The sequence below is a fragment of the Natator depressus genome, chromosome 11, assembly GCF_965152275.1.
Source record: "Natator depressus isolate rNatDep1 chromosome 11, rNatDep2.hap1, whole genome shotgun sequence".
Taxonomy (NCBI): domain Eukaryota; kingdom Metazoa; phylum Chordata; order Testudines; family Cheloniidae; genus Natator; species Natator depressus.
The window spans coordinates 22,660,027-22,686,558 of record NC_134244.1 but is presented as its reverse complement, the minus strand read 5'-3'; the positions used below and the strand labels follow the sequence as shown (position 1 = coordinate 22,686,558).

The 26,532-nt window shown below is 40.8% G+C and overlaps 1 protein-coding gene across 4 annotated transcripts in view; it reads right to left on the bottom strand.

Moving 5' to 3' along the window:
• Positions 1–26,532, bottom strand: part of KYNU (kynureninase) — a 99,270-nt gene that overhangs the window by 50,683 nt on the left and 22,055 nt on the right. For all 4 annotated transcript variants that reach the window (XM_074966808.1, XM_074966807.1, XM_074966806.1 and 1 more), the window contains 5 exons: positions 19,174–19,256; positions 8,818–8,879; positions 6,530–6,601; positions 5,232–5,306; positions 3,679–3,825 (listed from right to left, as the gene is read on the bottom strand). In XM_074966808.1, the coding sequence (XP_074822909.1) occupies positions 3,679–3,825; positions 5,232–5,306; positions 6,530–6,601; positions 8,818–8,879; positions 19,174–19,256 (439 nt within the window). The remainder of the gene's footprint in view (positions 1–3,678; positions 3,826–5,231; positions 5,307–6,529; positions 6,602–8,817; positions 8,880–19,173; positions 19,257–26,532) is intronic.

Genomic DNA, 26,532 nt, shown 5'->3' with positions numbered 1-26,532 from the left:
AGATTGACGGAGCCAGAAGAGTACCCAGAAGTTACCTACTACAGGACAGGCCCAACAAAGAAAATAACAGAACGCCACTAGCCATCACCTTCAGCCTGCAACTAAAACCTCTTCAACACATCATCAAGGATCTACAACATATCCTGAAGGACAACCCATCACTCTGACAGACCTTGGGAGACAGGCCAGTCCGTGCTTACAGACAGCCCCCCAACCTGAAGCAGCAACCACACACCACACAACAGAACCACCAACCCAGGAACCTATCCTTGCAACAAAGCCTGTTGCCAACTGTGTCCACATATCTATTCAGGGGACACCATCATAGGGCCTAATCACATCAGCCACACTATCAGAGGCTCAAAAAGAAAAGGAGTACTTGTGGCACTTTAGAGACTAACAAATTTATTTGAGCTTAAGCTTTCATGAGCTACAGCTCACTTCATCACTATCAGAGGCTCGTTCACCTGCACATCTACCAATGTGATATATGCCATCATGTGCCAGCAATGCCCCTCTGCCATGTACATTGGTCAAACTGGACAGTCTCTATGTAAAAGAATAAATGGACACAAGTCAGACATCAAGAATTATAACATTCAAAAGCCAGTCAGAGAACACTTCAATCTCTTTGGTCACTCGATTACAGACCTAAAAGTGTCAATTCTTCAATAAAAAAACTTCAAAAACAGACTCCAACAAGAGACTGCTGAATTGGAATTAATTTGCAAACCGGATACAATTAACTTAGGCTTGAATAAAGACTGGGAGTGGATGGGTCATTACACAAAGTAAAACTATTTCCCCATGTTTATGTACATGTTTCTCAGACGTTCTTGTCAACTGCTGGAAATGGCCCACCTTCATTATCACTACAAAAATGTTCCCCCCCCCCGCTCTCCTGCTGGTAATAGCTCACCTTACCTGATCACTCTCATTACAGTGTGTATGGTAACACCCATTGTTTCATGTTCTCTGTGTATATAAATCTCCCCACTGTATTTTCCACTGAATGCATCCGATGAAGCGAGCTGGAGCTCACAAAAGCTTATGCTCAAATAAATTTGTTAGTCTCTAAGGTGCCACAAGTCCTCCTTTTCTTTTTGTGGATACGGACTAACATGGCTGCTACTCTGAAACCTAAAATTTCTTGTCATGCTTTTAAGGTCTCCCAGACCAGCAACACATAAATAGTGCTTAGAACTGCATCTTTGTGTTGAATGAATTTTCAGTAACTTTAGGATCCTGAATCCACCCTTCCCAAGTCCTGATCATTATTGCATCAAAGCGGTTAAAGCACTTGACTGTCAATGGAAGTTGAGCATCTAGCTCTCTTAGGTACTTTTGAAAATCCCTGGAGGAGCCAACTGATACATGTCTCACGCCACCTTTATTTAGAATCATAAAAGCTTTGTAGATTTTCAGACAGAAGAGACGGCATTTGGCTTCCAATTCTGGATGCTAATGGGATGGATGATTGCTGGAAATTCATTGTCCTCTAAAGTATTTCTAACACATAGAAGTAATAAAATATGTGACTTAGATATCTATGCACAAATGCACCAATAAGCTCTAATGGGGACATTGTGGTTTGTACGCCTTCCTATACACACCTCTAGCTCCTAATAATAATAATAATATACTAACATATAATATACTACTTGGATTGCCTTTCACAGGATATCAGAGGATTTTCTGAAAAACCAAGGGTGAAATTCTGACCTTATGAAAGGACAGGATTTCATCCTAACGCTTGTAAATACCCCTACGAGCTAGGTAAATTGCTGTTCCATTAAGAGATAGGCAACAGGGACAGAGGTTACATGACTTGCCAAGGTCATAGAGCAGCCACAATCCGCTCAAGAACTTTTCTCATTCTGATTTGAAGACTACAGTTTGTCCTGTGTCTAAGACCCATTACAGGCAGTCACCTTCACCTTGCTTTGCCTACTCTACAGAGTTTACTTTTTCTCTAGTCACCAACCAGCAGTTGCCTCAGATAACACTGAGATACCAATCCCTGAAAAGCTTAAACACAGTACAGTATGTATTACTCATTTTCCTAATATTGAAAACATATAACAGTTAAACAGATGCCTACCTAAACACATAGGGCCTGATTCTCCACTGGTATAGAAAGAGTATCTCTCTATTCTTAATGGAGCTATACTGATTTGCAGTAGATGTGGATGTGGTCCAAACTATGGAGAACATCTTTAGACTGGCACTAAAGTTAGAGGCTTGCAAGTTTACCTGAATTTACAGTTTGGTATAAATTTTTCTGGGCTGTCTGACATGTCAGACATCAGCTACATGACAGATTTATGAGAGGGAGCATGCTCTGTGTCTGTGCACGCATATACACGTGTATGCACTTAGCTCCAGCTTTCCAGTGCGTGAATGCTTTCATCACCCCCAGTATAACCTTCTTTTATGAACTGACACAGTACCCTAGCATTTGGCTACATCATCTTTCTATCAGACTATCCTTTCCTTTAATCAAAAGGCAGTGTTGTGAAGCTTGATTCATTAGAGTTAGCAAGAGGCTAGGTGATCCTCAAGGAAGATAGATCTAGTAATTATGTTTTTATACTATGCGGCTCTAAAATGTGCGGACCTAAATTCACCCAAGCCGGTGCAAGGAGGTGCAATGCCAGCTTCAAGCCTGGGAGGGGGCAGATGCAGTTACCATTGCCTATCCTCCCTTGAAGTTTCTGGCACAAGGGAAAGCAGCTTTATGTTGCATTTAGAAAAATTAGATTGTTCAGTGGGTGCACTCAATGTTTGCATCCCATGGTCACTGTAGCTAACTCATGGACCTGCATTTGTGCCCCAGGGGTTCAGCAGAGGAGAGACAGAACGTATAACAACAAAAGGTAGTGGAAGCCCTGGTATGATCAGGGCTGAACCCTCAAAAGGGTTAACTGTTTAGATACAGCTATACTGCAGGTTTGTAGGAATCTAGTAACATCCAGTATGTTAATTCCTTGAGTATCTCAGGTCAGATAAGATATATCCAATAAAAAAATGTGCCTCCTGATAAGTGTGCTGATCTCTTGTTGATAAGAAAACTTAATTAAGACTCTACCTTCCCCTGCATTCCGGAGGCAATCAAGATGGTTAAAAAACTTCACAGTAAGTCTCTAGTACACTGGCTGCAAGTTTCCAAGTCTGAGTTATTGTATTGAAAACCAGTCATCTCATGAAGGTGATATACTCAGTATCCTGCCCGTCTCCTGTTAACTGATCAGCTGAGTCAGAAGCTGTCAACTCCACAAGGAACTCACCTTGCCCTGCTGACTGGAGGCAAAATGCTGTGATAGCAGCTGCCAGTGAGTGGGTGAGAAGAGAGAACATAGCTAAATTCTGTTTAAATATAGAAGTCTAACACATAGTGCTCTATTTTAAAGAGTTTGGGATGATCATTTCCTTCCCCATTCAGAACTCTTAAGCAAGAGGCCTGCAGAATTTAATAAAGAATAACAGCCTTTCTGTAGATTTTTTTAAGCCACCCTATAAGAACTCTATGGGAAATGCAAGAATACGATTATGATTTCTTATAAATCTTTAGAGTGATTTAGATAGACCCCCTATACGTTACATATCTGTCCAGTTTATAGAGGGGGGAAAGGATTATTTTAAACCGATTTTAGAGAAGTAGTCTTGGAACAATTCTACCTTTTCTTGGCCAGCCTTTGTTATTCTGGGGATGTCAAACAGCTGTCCTGTGTAGTACTGCACTCCACTCAGCAAAATTACAGCAACAGAGTCCCCTTCCTTCTCAATTATGTCAAGGATATCTTCAATTCTCAAGGTCTCCTCCCCCTAAAATAAAGTTAAAGCACATGTTTTACATCTACCCTGGCAGTAATGAAACTGTCATTTCTTATTTCATAATCTATATTTTACTATGTGCTGTGCTGCCTGCATAGGGAGATCAAAAGCGTATCCTAGCACAACAATGATCTACAAAGGTAATTGACAGGAAATAGCCTTTGAGTTGGTTACTTCAAAAAATGAAAAATCATTAGCAACTTATTTTCAAGGTGGTAGATTCTTAAAAACATTTGTTTTCCTTTCACCCCTCTTAATATTTCAGACAGTTTTAAGTACAATATAAAAAGATCTTGGTGCAAACAGAATACATAATGATTTTTATGTGGCATTTGAATATCGTGATACCCACAAGTATTAAAAGCTGTCTATCAGGTCTCACCCTCACGTTTTAGTACACTTCATTTCCCACAGGAAGCTATTCTAAATCTGCCATATTTATATTTCAAAAAAAGACAAGTCTGTCATAATCAGAAGTACAAAAAAAATCCCAAACCTTAAGTCATTAAATATAAAAAAATTTCAACAGAAAAATCTAATTTTTATTCTTTGTAGCAAGATTTTCTGCCTCCTTCTCCCCACATTTCTTCCTACAAAGTAGCCACCACCCACCACTATCTCGGGACACCTAGGCAGTTAAAACTCAGAATGAAATTAGATTTGCTACTGCAATGAGCTTGGGTAAAATTTGCTAAATTGGGAGTAACTGCTATTATCTTAACAATCTTTGAACATCTATCAAGGATTCAGGAGTAGCCTCACTCTCCTCATAAGATTACTCAGATTTTAGAATCCAACGGTCATCATCCATATTATAGTTAAGTGGCAAAGTTCTTATGTTGAGAAGGGATCGTAATGCAATCTCTCAACATGATCTAAATTAAATATTTTTTGAAGCAGGCCCTTTCCTTAGGTTGTGATAATAAAGATACAGTATGTTGTCTTTATGGCAATCTTTTAAGATAGAAAACTATAAGGAAGATACATGCTGATGCTTCTGAATTTTGCGTTCTTTTAGGAGCCTATTGTTGTTATGGCAATCAGAAAATACATTATAAGTAACTGTTTTGAAAGATTATTTTCTTCCTAAGAGATAAGTCCAGCAATTTAAGTCAGACAACAAAGATAATATTGGTCCTTAACATCAGAAATGTATGGAAAGCAACAGAATAGACAATTAGTGGCAATCGATAAGTTTTTCTGAAAATTCTAGGCACATGAGTAGAAATATAAGAAGAGATGCATATACATAACCAACGACAGCAGATGCAAAAGAATTTGGGGGACAACACCTCCATTCTTGTACTAACTACACATTTATAGCCAATGCTAACTACACGTATATAGCCAATGTTAACAAGGAGAGCAGAGTTCTGACATTTATACCCCTCACAAACCTTGCGTGGCTGTACCATGAGCATGCATTTCTCCACATCAAGTCCATGAAGCCGAAGCTGAGACTCAACAGCATACTGAAAAAAGAATTTCACGTACTACAGGTTAGCAAAGCAAACAGATTTTAAAAGAAATGTCTTAGATTTTTAGATCAAACCTACACACACATCTTTCATTAAAATTAGTGGGTGAAATCCAGGCCCCATTAAATTCAATGGGCCAAAACTCCTATTGACTTCAGTGAGCCAAGGCTCTTTGGAGTAGGGACTGTCCTTTGTTCTATGACTGAACAGCGCCTAACACACACAATGGGGTTCGAGTCCATGACTAGGGCTCATAGGCACTACAGACAGTACTACTACTACTAAGTCCACCCAATGTCTATATCTCCAAGCATGGCATATCTCAGCCAATGATTTTATCTCTAAAGATACTGTATTGATAACGTTTGGGGGACAATGTCACATATAGTCAATCAGAAATACTGTGCTATAGACAGTTAATAATGATAGTACAGTGGTCTGAGATGAAGGCAGTTGTACAGCTTATTATTGGGGTGTCAAAGGAACATAGAAGGCACAGAGTGTGCACAAATGAAGCTACAGTGAGCAAAGGCAAAAGTAACTGTTGAGCTCTGTAGCCTAGAATAAAGGCAATCTGAAGTTCATGCATCCGAGTTACAAATAATCCTCTGAGTGATATTTGGAGTCATTTTATTGTGCCTTAAAGATTAATAAAAATTATCAATTTCCAAGAGTTTACTGAGTAGATGATTAAGTAGCACTGGGCCACAAACTCAAAGATTTATTTGCTGTAAGCTGTGATGCACGGACTATTGTCTCCTATTTCATAGCACACATTCATAGCACACAAATTATGTTTAAACTAGTAATTTAAAGTGCTAAAAAACAAGCATTTCCATCTCTGTCTGGGGATATACAAGTGTTAATGTTGTGAGTTTTCTATTGATTTGGTTTCCATAAAGTAAAACAGCAACATGAATTAATAAAACAGCTACAACTTCAGTTGATTTAGGCCAGCAGTTTGTTCAATGTCTTTAAAAAGACTAATAAATCAATGTGCCCATTCAATCTTTTCATCTTGTAACATTTTTTATTTGAACGAAAGGAATAAAGCTACAATCTGTAAAACATGCTAAGCTCAAAAGCATCTGACAGTTTTTATTTTTATTGTAATGGTACTTGGACAAGTTTATCTAATAAATATTCAAATCAGGCTACTGATACTCTTTCCAGTATATGATTAATAATACAAATACGGTGAAATATGAATTTCTTACATGGTCGGAGGGAAAGGCTTTGGCTTCTAGAAGAATCTTATAGCGACTTGGAGTAGGGCTAAAAAAAGATAACTGTTAAAAAAAAAAGATGTTGAAACATTTATCTAAACCGATACTAAAGAATTGATCCCCATGTATAATTTAAGAAAAATACAAACAATTTGCATTTATGTAGAGCATGTCAAAATAATCCCAGAGCACTTGAAAAATATTTAGTCTTTACAATACTCTCTGATGTAGAAAACTTTTATAACATGTACCCATTTTACAGATTTGTAAGTATGGCCATGGAGAGTTTAAGGATGAAATCCACATCTTTAAGATAATGGCAACATTACCACCGACTTCAGTGAGGCCAGTATTACACCCTACATGATTTGGTCGAGGTCATACAAGCAAATTACTGGCAGACAGAAATAAAACACAGTCATCCTGATTTTCCATCGCCCTGCTCTAATCACCAAGATCCAGATTATTCCCTTCTGTAGCAGAGGGAGTGCAGAGCTTTCCGCAAAGTTCCCACATCATCCTCTGGTGATGGGGGTGGTGTTGCTGTCGCCACCCTCCTGTGATGAATGTTGTAGGGCCTACCTCCAAACATAAACGATTAGGAGAAACCTGGGCCATTCATGCAGAGACTGTGTCTGTATACCAGCTCTGGATCACTGCATCACCTGCATCTCCCTGACAGAGAGACTTGCAAGGTGATGCTCCACAAAATATATAATACAGCCCCAAGCTGAATGTCATTTCCTACCTATACTCTGTCTGAAGCCACACCCACTAACCATGGTCCATCCACTTTCTACCCTTTCATGTAGTGTGGGATCCACACTGACAGAATGCCTTTCACAAGCTCCGGAAAAAGTGGGAGCTCTGGGACTGAGCACAGAACTTGGGGGGCTGTGAAGTGATCTGGGCCTAATGAAGGCAGCTTTATAATTCCATACCGAACAGTGAAAAGATTATTTACCAGGTGTTATATTTAGGGCCCTACCAAATTCACAGCCATGAAAAATGAGTCACGGACCATGAAATCTGGTCTCCCGCCGGTGAAATCTGGTCTTTTGTCTGCTTTTACCCTATACTATACAAATTTCAGGGGGGAGACCAGCGTTTCTCAACTTGGGGGTCCTAACCCAAAAGGGAGTTGCTGGAGGGTTGCCCTTACTTCTACGCTGCCTTCAGAGCTCGGCAGCCGGAGAGTGGTGGTTGCTGGCCAGGCGCCCAGCTACGAAGGCAGCATTACCAGCAGCTGTGCAGAAGTAAGGGTAACAATACCATACCATGCCACATTACTCCTGCAATGCTGCATTCAAAGCTGGGTGGTCGGAGAGTGGCGGCTGCTTAATGAGGGCCCAGTACTGTTGAAGTAAAGGTGGCAATACCTTACCATGCCATCCTTACTTCTGCACCCCTGCTGGTGGCGACTGCCTTCAGAGCTGGGCTCCTGGCCAGTAGCCGCTACTCTCCACCTGCCCAGCTCTGAAGGCAGCACTGCCTCCAGCAGCAGTGCAGAAGTAAGGGTACCAGTACCGCAACCCCCCTACAATATCACTGCAACCCCCTCCCCCACAACTCCTTTTCGAGTGAGGACTCCGACAATTACAACACCGTGAAATTTCAGATTTAAATAGCTGAAATCATGAAATTTACTATTTTTAAAACCCTATGACCGTTAAATTGACCAAAATGCACTGTGAATTTGGTAGGGCTTATATACTATAGTCCTTCACATGATGAGCCCATACACCATGCATTTTTGACTTAAATTGTAGGGAAATTATTAACACCTCAGATGAGAATCTTCTTGAGCTTTGATGTTTTGAGAGGACTCTCAGAGCAGCTATCAAAATGTCTCTCTGGAGATGTGTGTGGAAACCCCCAAAAAACCAAATAGGTATTTGCACATATATCTCCTGAACGAGAGTCTTGAATGCTACCCTTTAGTCATTGTTTTATAGTGTACATGAGAAAAGATCAAATTTGTCCTTAAAATGTTTGTGGAAAAAAGCTTTGCTGCCCAACTTTTGTGCTTTGTGTTTCCTATGGGCTGAGCAAGGTGCTGTATATACCTCTACATAGGTCAGAGCACTCAGCAAGATCCTCAAGTCTTTTGAAAAAGGCATCGAGATCACTGTCCCATGCTTCCTTGTAGGAACCTCCACAAAATATTTTAATTAACATAAATGAAGAGTAAAATCTTTTCAAATTCAAGGTATAAGGACTAAAGTTAATTTGACAATACCAAATGTACTAAATATTGGAGAAAAAAAGAATGAATTTACCATCTGGAGATGCAGATTAACAGTTAGCCCATTCATTAGGGCTACTTCTTCCTTTCGAGCACCTGAAAAGTAATAACACAGAAGTTTCTTTCTCTTTTCACCCTGTGTAAAGTCTGGTAAAATGATGTAAAAAGCAAAGGCATGGTTTTCAGTCAATGTCTCTCAAAAGACTAGACGGCAAACATGTTTGATGTGTCATCCCAGTGAAATAAAAAGTTCTCCTGCCTGACTCACTGGGTCAGTTGACAAAAAATATGTATTTTTCAGGTTTGATATAGCCATTAAGAGATAATGAAGTAGCTTCATTTCCCAGCAAACCACCAGTTGATTTATTGTTATCATTAATACCTTAGCCAAATTCAACAACAGTGTATGTTTGCCATAAGTACATCTCTAAACAAATATCTCTAGACAAAAATATATATTAAGGAAAATCATCTATTTTTTAAATGGTTAGTATACAATGCCAAGGTAAAATGCATCCTTAATAAAAATAAAAAAGATTTTTGCAAAATATAATTAATTATTATCCACAGCCAAGCTTTTGGATTCAGCTTTGAGTACATAGCTCTGAGATAACTATATAGATATATGGAAGCTAATAGGAACCTCAGGCACAACTAATGGATTTTTCCAATATTGTTCTAACTGCTTATTTATGAACCAATTCTCAAACACCTATCAGCTGCTGGGGAGGTTTTAGGCAGGATAAGGGGCTATATGTTATACAGGGCAGAGTTTAAACATGAAAAATTACCAGTTCCTGGCTTTGGTTTCATGTCTTTTTGTTGCAAAGAATTACAACCATCTGTACACCCTAGAGATGAATTAGCACTTTGCCAAGTCTCTTTTGCTGGAAGATGGGCTTGTCTGAGTTGCCTGATAATCTCTACAGATGTGGGGTAGGCTTGAGGAGAACAGAAGACCAAGAGAGGACCAAAGCTTGAAGGGGAGAGTGAACACATACACAGAAAAGGAGAAGCAGAGGAGAAGGAGCCTGCACCATGATTCTGCCATCGGCTGGGCTCCAGAGAACTGTTCTGTCAGGATTGTCAGTGCACCGGTATAGGAAAAATATAGTACTTGTGAATGGGCCTGAAGTAGAAAGACCAGATTGCATGGCCAGTGGGTTTGGAAACGACATGAATTTACTGCCCCAAAACCTCTGTATAAGGGATCACATACCTGCAGTAGGCCTTATTTGCTACTACTGGATGAATGGCCAAGCAATATGCTGTCTAGGATGATTTATTGTTGTTGTTGTTATTAATCGACTATATTTATTACAGTAGTGCCTAAGGGCCAATGAAGAGTGGGAACCCATTGTGCTAGCTAGGGTACAAACACAGTATTAGATGATCCTTGCCCTGAAGAGTTTATAATATAAATAGGTCTTCAGTTGCTCCTTGTGTGTGTCATTCAACCTGCCACTGTATGAGAGGGAGGGAACTGTGGCAAGATTCTAAAGAGTCAGGAGATCTCCTGAAGAATTTCTCACATGGACTTTCCAGACTCAGTGGGCAGAGGTTTGAAGCACCGTGAAGTTTGTTGGGGGCAAGCACATCAAGCCTGGTCATCTATAGGTACGAAACTACTTCACCCTCAGCCAACCTACATTTCTCTACTACCCTTTCTTTCTCTTGGCAGCATGCTCCTGCAGATGCCATGCTGTTACATGGCTGCTCAATAGCAGCTGCAGGAGGGAACCAGAGGGAGTTAGTGCAGCTCAGAGCTATATTAACTGCATCCTTTGTTTCCATATAGAAACATGGGGCTGAAAAAGGGGTGGCACCATGAAGTGATGGGTCCCCTGTCCCTATCTCCCCATCTCCATAAGCACACAGAGCCCCTTCTAACTAGGGCCACAGTGGAGCTAAAACGACCTTTTCTCTGCCTGTGTCTTGTTGAACTGTTCAACACATGAACAAAAATGGTTGACTGCATGCCAATATCCCAAATTAAATATGGCACTGTATTTATCACATAAGTCTTGCTGTCTTGTAATTTATATATTTAAAATTTAAAGCTTTCTTTTATTGAATTTCATGGCTGCAAATACCAAGCCTCATCCAAGCCACTGTGTCCAGTTTGGGGCCCTACAAGAAGGATGTGGAAAAACTGGAAACAGTCCAGTGAAGGGCAACAAAAATTATTAGGGGGCTGGAGCACATGATTTATGAGGAGAGGCTGAGGGAACTGGGATTATTTAGTCTGCAGAAGAGAAGAATGAGGGGATTTGGTAGCTGCTTTAACTACCTGAAAGGGGGTTCCAAAGAGGATGGATCTAGACTGTTCTCAGTGGTAGCTGATGACAGAACAAGGAGCAATGGTCTCAAGTTGCAGTGGGGGAGGTTTAGGTTGGATGTTAAGAAAAAAAAAATTCACTAGGAGGATGGTGAAGCACTGGAATGGGTCACCTAGGGAGGTGGTGGAATCTTCTTCCTTGGAAGTTTTCAAGGTCAGGCTTGACAAAGCCCTGGCTAGGATGATTTAGATGGGGATTGGTCCTGCTTTGAGCAGGGGGTTGGACTAGATGACCTCCTGAGGTCCCTTCCAACCCTGATATTCTATGATTCATTGGAATCCTTTATAATCTGCATTGTATTTAAGAAAACAACCCTTGTATGATCCAATTAACCTATTACTATACTCAGAGACCATTCAAGAGACAAAACTATATTTGCCATCACTATCTCCTATCTTTATACTATATCACCGAGACAGAATAACCCTCTATATATTCTGCTTGATAAATCCTCTCTCTAATGAAAGGAAGCAGTGTTTGTAAAACACCATCCTTGCTACAACATTGGAAATAATTCTGATTGTTCTAGGCAACCACTGCCAGTTTTTTCCCACCCCTGCAGTCTTGTGACTGCAACAGGCATAGGTGATGGAACCAAGAGTGTGTGTGTGGGGGGGGTGCTGCTGCACCCCCTGGCTTGAAGTGGTTTCCATTATATACAGGGTTTACAGTTTGGTTCAATGGCTTTCAGCACCCCGACTATAAAAATCATTCCAGCACCCTTGGCAACAGGAGTCTGGGTCTCACCAGAATAAGTAAAAAGCATTTTGTGCAATGACTGGAAAAGGCTAAAAGCCCCAATCCTGAAAACAGGTTATCGCTCAAAGTCACTACCAATCTGCTCAGTACTCAGTCTTTTCTCAACAGAGACCTGCCTGAGCACATTGTACAACAGCAGCAATGCAGTTAGTCTGATTTCATTAGAAGGTGATCCTGCCAAGGTTGTAATGTTTTAATAAAGTATAGTAGGAAAAGCCAATATTACATTTTCCCTGTTACGCCATTTGGCTTAAGAAAAGAAAAGAGCTTTGGCATCTAGTGACCTTGACTCTGCATTTCACAATATATTCACCATTGTAACTTTCATTTTAAAAGAAAGTGTGCACATTTAATAATCAAGGTGTTACAGAGCTATAAACCTTTAAATGGACAAAAGAAAATCTTTACAGCCTTTAGTCCATTCCTGAATAAATCCCACTAGACAACATATACTTACTGCTTCTCAGAATAAGCTATGACAATTCTTCCTCCTCTATAATATGGTAAATATTCACTACCAAACAGTGTTAAAATTCTGTTTATGTCTTCTCATTAAACCTACTAAAGGAAAAATTCAGAATTCAGCCTTCCTCTCTCCTTCACACACACTGATATACTTAGCATTGCATGTTGCTGGGGAGAACGCTTAATTGTAAATACCACATTGGAGGAGACATTTTAACAGTGTTGTTGTTCATATTTATTCACTTCACTTTTTCATTGTTACATAAAAGGAAAAAAAAAAGAGCCTGAAATAATCAGTCCATATTATGGAGACATTAGCAGTCTAGATAGTTGACAATTCATCCATTATTTGGGGGAGATCTTATTATCTTAATTTGCTCCTTTTTAAAGAAATAATCATTTAGATTCTGCAAACTAGTTCTAAGGAAATTTCCCACAAATAAAATCCTGCTGGGCTGATTATCTTAATGCCAAATTCCAACTCAGACCACATTTTACAGCTCAGTACATAATGAACCTTAACTGCTGTAGAGTGCAACAGGGCTACAGAATCCTGCCCACTGAAGAACTGAAAACAAAACAAATGCAGGTTAATAGTGTGTTGACCTTTATTCATTGTTCATGCTGCTTAAAATGGATAAAGGTGTAACAACTTAAAAACATTTTGACTCTGGTGAAAGACCGGAAGAAATATTTGTAAGATACACTATAACAGTTTTATGAGTGCTCTAAAAGAGAAGGGGTGAGCAAAGAGATTGGCAACAGTAGAAATGAGATGGCTGCTACACAAAGATTTAAATTCCAACGTAACACTTCTCTCCGAGCTGTGCATATTTTCTTTAGTTAAAGTAGTACTTTAAAATACACTGTTTTGATGGTGAAATACAGAATGCAGAAGTCTGACAGATCTGCAACACAGAACACATCACTCCAATTCCCTACTTTCTGTCAGGCAATTAATAGTTGCAGCTAGATTCATCCCTGCATCAGTGCTAGCACACAGTCTGAGCAGAGGCTGCATGTACCTCTCCTTTTGTCTGCTGTTGTGGGACAAGGTACAGTCTGGTGGGCTGAGACCGCAACCCAACATGCTGGCTAATACTGGCTCGTTGTTTCTTTATACTACTGTTGGACCGTCACGATCCACTTGTTGTCTCTTGTCTTATACTTAGATTGTAAGCTCCTTGGGGCAGGGACTTTTGTTCTGTGTTTGTACAGTATCTAATATAGTGGTGATCTATGACTGGGGCTCTTAGATGCTACTGTAAAACAAACAGCAAACAATAAAGGCTAGGGCAGCACCAGAGCTACTGTAACTTGCACCTCCTGTAGCCATAACTCATACAGGGCTTGTGGCAGTGGAAAAATCAGGGTGCAGGTCTGCCTTGATTATGTCTGCTCCCACTTCAGTCTACCCCCTGGAGTGCCTCCTATGCCAGGGCCTATGTGGAGGCAGTGCAGAAATTGCAAAGCATCTCTGCACTGGGTAGCTGAGGGTTGTTCTATGCAGGGGGATGTATTGTCCCCTTGTAGGTGGCACAAAGTGGCCACAGCACCCAGATGTGCAGTTCAAGGTCTCTGTCCTGACTTTCAAAGCCCTGAATGGAATTGGTGCTAGCTACCTGAGAGATTAAATGTCTCTCCTTGAGCACAACCTCCCATAACAGCTACCCAGCACCAGAACAGTAAATGTTGACCAGTGGAAAGAAACTTGTGACCGTGGGAGACAGATCGTTCATAGGACCTAGATCAGAACTATGGAACTCACTGCCAGATGAAATAAGAATGACCACTAACTTCTCTGTATTCAGTGCTAATTGCAAAACCCACCTCTACAAAGAGAAATATTGTTGTTTCTCTTAGCCAGTACTATGTGGTATGCTTGATGGGTACCAATGTTAGATCCTAGACAGAAAAACAATTAAAGCTGTTTGTACTATTCATGCTGAATAACTGATCAGACTTGGTTTTTATTTATATTTTTGTGACTTTCCCATGAATATATTGTGATTTTTATAAATGTAATCTTTTTTGTAATCTTTTGCTGGGAAAGTGAATATATTTGTTTGCAAAGAAACAGATACCTGTAGTCTCACAAATAAAAACTCTTCTCCAAACATTCACATGAATGAAAGCCAGTTGCACAAGTGTGTGAGGGAAATTAAACAAAAAACCCAAACAAATATGGCTGCCTGTGATTTTCCTTTTAAGACTGAGCCCATGATTAAATTTCCTCCCATTATCTCAAGTCTAGTAACCATTGCCAGAACCCTAGCTGGCTGGGAGCTTTGCTTAACAACCTGATATTTATAAATATTTTTTTCCCTCATTACGGCTAGAAGTAAATATGTTCATAAAATAAAATAATGAAAACTTTCTTTCACAAGGTTTAAATATCGTAAAATGAACTGATATGAGGAATAGTCAAATAGGATGGTCGGCATTCTCTAACGCTTTCCAGGCATTCTCTCCAATCACCCCAGAGTCCTATTATTCTTCCCTTGGCCACAGGTATGGATCCTGGATTTCCCACGCCATGTGATTCTCTACAGTAAGAAAAGGTCTCGGCTACACTGGGTTTAGCTAACATGCATTAATCTGATCTAACCTTGACTTTTCCCTAGTGTAGACACAGGTTTACACCTTACACCCCAATTTAGTGGGTTTAGCAAATTGAGGCCAATCCTTAACCTCAGTTTGCTAAACTGAGGTAAAAGGTACTGGCTAACTCCAGCCTAATCTCAATTTATTTTCTTACTCTATGCAAATTCTGTGATCTTTGTAGAGAGAAAGGGACAAGAGGAGACTCTGCCTACACCATTTCTTTTCCCCTCAGAGCAGTTTGGAAGACAGCCAGGGTGGAAAAATCTATGTCAGCATTTATTTGTGGCTCTGGAGAGGAGCTACTAAGGAAAATTCGTACTCAAACCCAATCCATTGCATGTAGGCCTGCTGAGCTTCCAGGAGCACTCTCTATGGCTGCCTTTTATACCTCTAGGATATTAGAGACACAAGGTAGGTGATGTAATATCTTTTATTGAACCAACTTCTGTTGGAGAAAGAGATAAGCTTTTGATCTACACAGTCTTCTTCAGGTCTGGGAAAGTTACTCAGTGTCAGATAAATACAAGGAGAAACAGATTGTTTACCATAAGTAACCATTCTAAGAGAATTCAAGGTGAAGTGGCCTCTTAACACCTTTGCAGTCCTAGGACAAAAAAGGGAGGGTTAGTGGGTTACAGGGTGTTGTAATAAGCTGTAAATCCAGTGTCTTTATTAAGACCATTATTTTTAGTGTCTAGCAAAATTAAAAAAATAAGCTCCAAGGCTAATCTTTTGAAGGTGTTACATAGGTTTCCTTTTAGAATGAAGACCAAAAGGGCAGATATTGAGTGATCATTTTGTGAAAAGTATTCATCCATGTTTGATATGGTGTTTTTGTCTTATTTTTCTGAGCCAGTTCTTTCCAGAGCCTAGTGCTTGATTGACACTAAACGATGCCCCATATAATCAATTTATCAAGACTACCCTTAACTGTAGTTGAATTACCTTTGATCTCCAAGGGACTGAACTTCTGCTCTGGAACCTGATGCCAAGCTAACATGGAGAATTAGAATTCTTTTGCTGACTCCACCTCAAAGAATTCTTTCACAACAATGACCACATTATCACAACTACCGTGTCCCCACTGACAGTCATCAGAAAAAAGAATCATCTAATTGGACACCCCACAGTGGATGAAACCACACACTTGATTATATTGATTGCTTCAGGGGAAAAAATTGACTGTGAAATTCTTAACAAATATCACATCCACCACAATCTCTCCACTGCCAAGAGGGCGGTTAGGCAGTCCTTGAAATCCAACCATTATATCAGCAAACAAAGGGGGTGCCATCATAGTTCTCAACTGTGATGAGTACACTGAGGACTCCAACCAAAAAATCTCTGACACCATCCACTATAGAGAACTCAAAGAAGACCCCCCCGCATCAGAATTTACCCAGGAATTTTAACAATATCACCAAATCCTTCCCCAAACAACTCCAAGAGAAACTTTACAACCTTATCCCCGACAAACCCACCCCAGGGACCTTCAACATGTTTCCCAAGATATACAGACAAGGGAACCCAGGCAGAGCCATCATATCTGGCCAGGTCACTCTCACTTAAGAAATATCAGGACTCATAGAAACTATCCTCAACCCACTCACCACACAGAGGGCCAGCCTCTTCCAGGACTCAACTGACATTCTCCAGAAAGTCTACAATATTAACAACCTCCCTCAGAACACAATCCTTGCCATCATGGATGGCACCTTCCTATACACCAACATTCCTCACAATGATAGCATTTCTGCCTGCTTCAAATATCTACAAGACAACACTCAGATATTCACCCCAAACACTTTTCGTCATCACCCATAACAATTATACACTCAACAACACACACTTTGTCCAAACCATGGGAACAGCCAGGGGTGCTAGGATGGTTCCCCAATATGCCAACCTCTTCATGGGACACATTGAGGAAGAGTTTCTGGACAAATGGATCATGAAACCAGTCATATACCTGAGATACATTGATGATATTTTCATCCTCTGGACAGATGACCTAAATTCCCACATGAATTTATGGTGGAAATCTAACTACCATCAACCATCCATCAAATTCTCTCCAGAACATTCCCTCACTGTCACCTTCCTGAACACTACAATCAGCTACAACAATGGAACCCCACAGACAAGTATATACAGGAAACCCATGGATTACCACATTTACTTTCAAAGATCCATTAACCATCCCAAACACACCAAGAAACCAGTTATCTAAAGCCAGGCACACAGATTCACAGAACGTGTTCTGAGGAGAAAGTCCAACAAACCTTAAACACACTTAACTTCACCAAACAAGGTCATTTCACCAGAGAAGCAGATCACACTATGGAAAGTGCCTTCCAAATACCCTGAGAAAACTTGCTTCTACAGAAGCAAAAAACAAACAAACAAACCACCCCTCCAAACACACACACACCCCTTGTCATCTATCACCCCACACTGGAACCCATACAGGGTACAATTAAACAGTTACAACCCATACTCGATGGGGACCACATGCTGAAATAAATCTTTCCTAAAGCCCCTCCACTGGCCTTCAAACAATGCTCCAACCTCATCATCAGAAGTAAGCTCCTCACAAACCACACTGACCAACTCATGACAGATGCAAAACCTGCCGCTATGATGATGATCAATATGATGATGATCAATATCCCTCACAACTCACCTTTCAAGATCCATGAGCCCTACATATGCCTATCACAACATGTGGTGTACCTCATCGGGTGAAATAAATGCCCCCAAACAACAACTATCACTACACTCTTGAATGAATTCACATACAAAAATGATAAGCCAAAAACACCATATCAGCCGTGGCTGAATACTTTTCACAAAATGATCCATCCATATCTGACTTCTCAGTCCTTGATCTCAAAAAAAAAAAAAAAACCCTGCACAACACCTTCAAAAAATGAGCCTGGGAGCTTAGATTCCTAACTTTGTTAGACACGAAAAATCATGGGGTTAACACAGGCACCGGATTTATCGTTTATTGCAACAACCGGTAACTCACTAACCCCATTTTTTTTTGGTCCTATGACTGCAAAGGTGTTAACAGGGCAACTCACCATGAGTGGTCTCTTAGAATGTCTGTTAAGTACTAATGCTAAAAAAATCTGTTCCACTTCATATTTTGCTCTGACACTGAGTAACTTCACCAGAGCTGAACAAGAGCTCTGTGTAGCTTGAAAGCTTGTCTTTCACCAGCAGAAAGTTGGTACAATAAAATATATTACCTCACCCATCTTGTATTTTTAGTATCCAGGCACCAACATGGCTACCACCACACTAACTCTAGAATAATCAGGTGTATTCATTGTTCAGCCTGGCAGATTCTTTAGAGGGGTGCAATGAGGGGACTGGTGCTCACAAGAGGTGCAAGTCAAATATTCTTTTTTGGCAGCTGGTTCTGCCCCCATGCTGATGAGGTAAACAACTCTTAACATGGGGCAGGGTTTCGTGCTAGATCACAGAGTCATAAACTGTAAGGCCAGAAGGGACCATCATGATCATCTAGTCTGAACTCCTGCACATTGCTGCCAACTGAACCTCACCCACCCACTCCTGAAATAGACCCATAAGATGAGTACTGAAGTCTTCAAACCATGATTTAAAGAATTAAAGTTACAGAGAATCCACCATTTACTCTAGTTTAAACCAACATGTGACCCATGACCCATGCTGCAGAAGAAGTGAAAAAAAATCGCCATAGTCTCTGCCAATCTACCCTGGGGGTGGAAATTCCTCACCAACCTCAAATATGGCAATCAGTCAGACCCTGAGCATGTAGGCAAGACAAGGAGGAAAAGCAGGAAACATCTAGACAATCATTTGATTTAGAACCAAAGGAATTATCATTGTTTCACTCCGACTCTCCCTTTAAAAGAGAAATGAAGTGATGTTCACTGCCCTTTAAGAAGGGCTTTGGCTTCATATATAACAGCAAGTGGTTTATGATGATCCCAGAAGCCCTCACTGCAATTAGTTTCAGGATATACTCATGGTCATATATTATCGTCCACATTCATCTCCTAAATCACATATAGATCTTAAAATAAGTTGTACTCTGTATTGAGCAGTCAGAAAGACTGCTGTGAAACAAAGTGCTGAGAATTAAGTTTTGGATGTAAAGTTTCTGGGTTCTCTACCACAAGACAAAAAATTACACTTTTTCAAAAACAGTTTTCTCTCTGGCTCACACATACCCACAATATCAGCCATAAGCTCCACGATGCACTCATCTCCTAAAGCCCATGGGCGCTTACCACTGAAATGACCATGAACACCTCTGAAAAGAAAGAGAAACAAATGATGAAAATGTATTCTGTTCCCTTTGGTACATTGCTAACAACACTAACTCAATATGGGGCTTGTTTCATCTGAACACAGAACATTTATTAAACCACATGAGCTCATAACAAATAGAGTCACCAACAAACAATGAATTTATTGGCCTCTAAGAGGGGTTTTAAAGACTGGAAAACATCTAATTCAAAATTTTGACCAACAAAACAAGCAAACAAATAAACCCCAAAATGGATGTTTTGTTTAGAAAACCACAAAGGGCTAGATAACACCTTTATCACAAGTCCTGTATAAAGGGGCAGTACATAGTTGCACTGTCTCTGGAGCAGACTGGGTACAAGATCGGAACTTGGTGGGGCTTGCTGTGTGTGTGGAGAAGGGAAGTAATCTGTACCAGCCATATACCTGGCATAGCTGTGCTGGCTGGTGCATTGGAGTAGGCACTTCCTATCCCTGCCCACCGACTCCACACACACGTGCAGGAGGGAGACTAGTGACCCTGCAACGCTGCTTTCCCACCTGCATTGCTAACAACAATTCTGGTAGCCAGCGCAGGGGAGTAAGGGATGCTTTTTACACCCCCTTACTCTTGTGCACGGCTGCATAGCATAAGCCACAATCTAGTCCAAAAGCAGCATTTACATTGAAGGGGGGCTACGTAGGGTGGAGGGGGAAGGACAGGAGGATTTCCTTGCTGTTAGGTAACAGCAATCCTTGCCAAAGATCATTTAGAGCCTCTTTGAATAGAAAAAGCTTTGCCCCCTTGAATTCACCATATTGTACAAAATGACATGTATGTGTATGCTGTATATTCAGGGGTGAACCTGCTCCATCAGACATTTCCTTTCTTCCCCCTAAAAAATTATTCAGAGCCATAGAACCCCAGATCCAAATGTCCTTTGAATTTGGGGGGCGTGTATGAAACCCTAGCTGGTATTTCTAAATCGTATTTTGAAAATTATTCCTCTCTTTATGGGGACCAAACCAAACCCCTGGAGCATTTGGAATCTGCATCTGAATCTGAACTACATGGCTGGAAGTCATCTCTGCTACAAACTCTGCAAAAAGATAAGTTTGTGAGGTAACCAATGTACTTATAAATCTACACATGCAAAATTGCAAATGTTTAATCGCAAAATAAATCAGTATATGAAAAAATAACATTGGTGTTCATTTAAGGGAATTTTATTCCTGGACTCATCTCTCATACACTGTATAATTTTCCTGCTTGCTGAACACCAGAAGGCACATGTGGAATCTGAAATACCAGACTGCAGGTGTCTGAACTGAAAAAGATTAAAGCTGCTTCAGAAGAGGAACTGGGCCAGTGGAGAAATGGATGGAGAACAAAAAGAACCAGAAGCTGTGACAAAAGTAAAAAAGAACCGTGGTCTAAATAAACCTTCAGAATTACAGCAGGCTTATGATGTTTCCCCCAAACTCAGCGGGAGCCTTCTGGCATATTAATGCATCAGCAAACACGTTGTAGGAACTAGCCACCAACATCAGAAGGGCTCATACCCTTTCCCACCTTCTTTAAAATGTTTTCCCCAAGCAGCTCCAAACCCTCCCTTGATCAATTTTTGTCCTGCAGCACCCCTCTTCCACACATATATGGATTTTTTATAATCCTATGGTTTCTGACTGACATGAGCCACTTTTACACTTCAGCAATTCACTGGTTCAGAGTAAAGAACAATTTCTGAACAAAGCAAAGACTTGTGTTACACATCTCATCCTCACTTTGCTTAGGAAGCGCAAACCCCTGCACTGGCCCCTATGTAGATGCACAATGGAGCAAAGATGTGCAAAGACACGGCCATCTCCCTCATCTTGTTTACAAGAAGCACAATCTGGCCTTAAGATATTAAATGAGAAGAAATCTAACACTGAGACCAGAGGATATCACTACCCACAGTGCAGATACAATCATTATGGGCTGGGCTAAAACATCTTTTCCCAGCCTTAAAATTAATCCCTAAAGAAATAACTGTAATAGGCACAGTTCTTGTAGGTAAGTAATATTTCCAATTTGATAGATGAGGAAACTGAGGCAGAGATGCTAAGTGACCAGTGGTTTTGGGGCAGAAGAAGTCAGTCTCAGAGCCAGGAGGATTAATCTGAAGGAGTTCCTAGGCTGGGCTCAGTCCATAAAACAATTTCTCTCTGTCTCTGTGCAGAGGATAACAGGTAGACAGCCATCACTAACTTCCCTTCAAAACTCATCTTTATGGTAGGATAGCAACCAAGCAAGCTTTAACAATACAGATTGTTGGTGGGAAAACAGAAGGATTTTCCATGGGCTGAATAACCTCCCTGTCCTCACTGGATTTGAAGTTCTGAAAAGGGCACACTTTACATGGTTGAGTGGAAAGGGACAACAACCTATGGGATGTTCTTCTTTCTTTAGCTTTCTCCCTTCGATAGACATTAATGTCCTCCTAAGGTGACTTTACTGGTGAAAGATCTCTTCCCCAACATTCAACTCTGTATCAGAATTCCAGAACTAATTTCCAGTTTACCCAGAAAACTGATATGAACCTTGAACACTTTTTTATTTTATTTTGGGAGAAAAAAAAAACCTGGAAATAAAAGCATAATGGAGAATGGGAGAAGCAGTATTCATTATTATTATTCATATTATTATGGAACAGCTTTCAGCCTGTCTCTTTCCTGATGGCCAACATAAATGCTAAGAGACAAAAATTATTACAGCTAAAATGGTACTTAAAGGCATATTCTTGGCTCCTTTTTTATTTTAATCACATGGAACTCTGTAGCCTTTGCTGATGGCACAATACGTTCTATTACACTTAGGTTGTAAAATTCTATGCTCTGCCTCAGAGAATTTATCTTTCTGCATATTATGCCACCGCATTCACAAGTCTGGTAGACACTGGGGATAATAATCTTTAAGGATATAGTAACAACTGAAGTTCTCATGGCATTCCGCTCATTGGACATAGATAGCCTACTGTCTCTATTTGTTTCCACTCTACCCTTAGGTAGTGACAGAGGTTTAAGTGGAGGTACCCGAATAAATGAATGCATGCCTGGTTTATCAAAGCTCAGGAGAAAAGCTGATAGAGAACCATTGTGTAGACTACAGTGAGTTTCTCACTGAGCAAATTAGTATTTATGCAGTTACTTGTCTGTTTGCAATTTGGCATGACATCTTAATGCCATTTTCCCTTTAAGACTTTTGGGGGGCTGTCCCCCAGCTGATTGATTATTTCCCTACAGAACTTTAAATTTCCAACTTCAAGGGTCTTCTGGTCTCATCCAACCTTGTACAAGAGGGAGAGAGAGAGAGAATCTTGTCCTGTCCCAATCATCTACAAACAAAAGGAAGGATCTTCCTTCGCCAGTGTTTTATGCCAGTTATTTTATGAGCCAACTCAGATATTTAAATTTTTATTATAGTTTCAGCCCCAGGTGTGTGTGTCTGGGGGGGGCTGTAACCTGAGCCCCACCACCCAGGGCTGAAGCCCTCGGGCTTCAGCTTTGTCCCTGGGGGTGTGGGGCTTGGGCTTCAACCCAGGGCCCCAGCAAGTCTAATGCCGGCCCTGGTGACCCCATTAAACTGGGATTGTGACCAGTGTTCCCTCTAATTTTTCCCACCCATGTGCGGAATAAATTTTGTTATGTGCCCCAATATGGAGGTGGTGTGTGACACATCACCTTCATGTTGGGGCACATAACAAAATTCATGGGGTGTGGGAGGGGGCTCAGGGCTGGGGCAGAGGGTTGGAGTACAGGGGTGTGAGGGCTACAGCTGTGTGGGGCCAGGGATGAGGGGCACAGGGATGGGGCAGAGGATCGGGTGCAGTGAGTGAGGGCTCTTGCTGGGGGTGCAGGCTCTGTGGTGAGGGCACTCCCATTGTTACCTACCAATCACACTGCAAAACTAGCATTGTAACAGGAACTGATGAAAACTGCCATTCCTTGTCTACAGTATTCTTATTCCCCCCTACCTCCATCCACACAAGTCTGAACTTGGTGTATGATTATTTGTGATGTATGAACCAAGAGAGAAGGCTGGTCGAGTGCCAATGGCTAAACTACTGCACTGATTCTGATATTATCATAAAGCTGCCTCAGCTGTGCGAGATTCTTTGCCTTCACTAAAGCATCTACTAATTCTCTACCAGCTCATTTTTCTGGGGACATCAACAGTTTGGTTAATCCTGCCTGTCCTCACTGGGGGTTGATTCAAGAACCCTCCATTGTCAGGATGTTACTTGTCTGCATAGCAAAAATGCTGATTTGGGCTGAATTGTCAGCATCAGTGGAAGCAGGACAGTATTGTGGGGGGAACAAATACTCTATCTGAGTTCCAGAACTCTGAGTTCCGGAGAGTTCTGAGGTGCTGCGATATGATGGTAGAATTCTGTGTGACAAACTGTGTTCTAGATCCATACCTTATCTGGCTGATAAAGTGTGTGTGTGGGGGGGGAACTGGGGAGGGAGTACTACAGCCAGTAGTATTGGAGGACTGCCAGTGCTTCCCTTAAGCCTGCTGCTCTTAGCGACATTTGCTATGACCTGTGCTCGAGAAACCACCACTTAGCACTGACAATCTAACAATTGCATTGTGTTGGCAGCGCCAGATTTCCAATTAGGCATAGTAGTCCCATGCCTAGGGGTGCTGGCATTCTAGGGGTGCCTAAAGTTTCATTTTTTAAGGAAAACACAAGGGTCAGATGTGGGGGTTGGGGGAAGGAGGACGACGCTGAAGATGCTGTGCCTATGGGCACGTAAGTTCTAAATCTGGCCCTGTGTTTTGGAGGTTCCCTTTATGGTTAAGATTACTGGAAACCTTATGGAGAGACAACAGTATCTATATATCGCAGCTTTCCTGACCCTTGTCAGACTGCATACCAATCAGGGTATGGTACAGAGACTGAGCTAGCTATGTTGGTTCAGAATCTCCTCCTAGCAATGGATAAAGATCAATGGCCAGACCTCCTCAATAAGTGTAAATCTTCATCATTTTGTTGACTTCAGTTCTTGCCACCAAGTGTCTATGCTGATGGCAGCAGATCTTTAAGTTGCTACTGATAATTGCTGGTGGCAGGGTGTTCTCCAACAATGATCAAGAGTTTAGAAACTTGCTTCCACTCACTTCATCAGAAATAGTCTGAATTTGTTGATCTTCAGAGAGCACTACAAGGTTCATTTTCCCATTTTTAGAAAGTGGATGCTGCAAGAAGAGTAATATTTAGGGAGGATGGAGTATTTTTCATCACTGTGCTGTGCTGTGTGGTGTAATTAAGTTACCACCATATTTGGGAGGATTGCTGTTAGTTCCCTGTTTTCATATTGCTTGATTATTTTTCAGTGTCCGATTAGGATGCCTAGAGGGTGAGATGGGTACCTTTTAGTTGTTTGTATAAATGAAAATAAATAATAAAGGATTCAGGAAAGGGACAGGAAAGTTAAAGGGGTGCAAGTGAGTGGGGGCAAAGGACCTAGGAGAAGAAAAGGAGACGGGGCCAGTGAAAAGGAGAAAGAAACAGAAGAAGACATGGAGCAAGTTGGAAAGGGCCAACATAAAAGTGTAAAGAGAACCAAGGCAAGAGAGGAGAAGTTTCTAGTCTCTCCCCAGACCCTAATCTGTTTAGATGCTTTAATCACGTACAGCTTAAGATATTTGCTATTCTGCCGCTATTCTTGCCGCTACTGGGCAATGTTACTTTGCTGCTCTTGCTTACCTGAGAAACAACCAAGGCACTACAATGAGTGAGCACAGTTTGAATGGACTAGCTTTGAAGTTTATTGAAAGAAGACCTAAGACACTAACAACCTGATAGAAAAGGTGAAGTACTGCTTTACAAGACAGCCAGGATCCCTGAGAGTACTGCTTGTGTAAAATATAGATTTACTTGCTTTCATAAGGATACATCTAATTTGCATAATGCTACTTATTTGATTCCTTTTATTTAGTTGTATTACCTCACTTATCCCCCACTGCAAAATCTTACATTGCCAACATATAGGCCATTAAACAGCCATCAGTTGTAACAACCCTCTGACACTACTTACTTGGCCTGGAGTTTATCTAGTTGTGCTTAGTAAACTAAAGGTAAAAGGTACCATAAACCATTTTGAATGGCTTCAACTACCTACACTCTATTTTTATTGCTTTTTTTTTCTTTTGCATGCTGGCTTCTCCAAGTATAAGCTTCTCTACTCTGTTCTATTTTGTACTGACCTTATTTTGACATTCTCAGTTGCCTTAGGTGTCTCTATAGCTAACACAGTGACATAGTTTTTTTAACTTTCTGCTATTTACTGAGTAAGGTGTTTTGGGCCAAATTGTATTTTTCACAAGAAGCCTGTAGATTTTTTCCCTCTATTCACAGGTTTGAAATCATATTTACCCAGATTTTTTTTCTAAGATTCTAGGTTTTGTTGTGAAGGCATTTTTGATATTATGGAACCTCATACTGCATCACCTTTACTTTTGGATTTTTCTATTCATTAAGCGGGAAAAAATCCTTCATTGTCACAAAGACAAACAGAACAATGGAAAGCAAACCAACAAAAAGGGACAGTGAGGGAGCTGAAATATGCTCTGTCTGCATCATTTTACAGAGAAGAGTGCTATCTGACTTTAACCTTTTGAAAGAAGTCAGCCGTTTCCGTGATAAAGTACAATAATCATACAGAAATGGACAGGGTTGCAATTTTTTTAAATGAATACAGAAACTGCAGAGCTGTGCTGAATGAATAGCCAAGAGGAAAGAGTGCTTCACAAAGTTCAAATTCATTCAGAACACCTCCCTCCTCCCCTGTAAGAATGCAACTAGCTATTGTAAGTTCTAAGCCAGGTTTATTAACCTTCATCTTTTAAAGAGTAAAACAAGGAAGTGCAACGTTTCCACATTTACAGTGTAATGTATATTATTATGCTTCTGTAGCAGCCAATTGCCTATTGTAGAAAATTTATCCAATTAGTAGAACCTACTTTCCCCAGTCAACCTCCCCACCTTTCCTATGACCACTCACCAGGAACTCATATCTGTTCCAGTCATATCCTTGTGACGTGCCCCAGGGGTACCCAGAGTTCTGAGGCACCTTACCACTACCACTACTTACCACTTACCACTTACCACTACCACTACTTCAGTATGAAGCATTCTTTTCTGTCTCAGCTCAGCTCCCTGAAATCAAAAGCCTCTGGTCACACAAGCACTGCCATCCAGGTCTCTGCAGACTTCACTTTTTCTGTGCAGGCTAGTGATAGGTACACACCA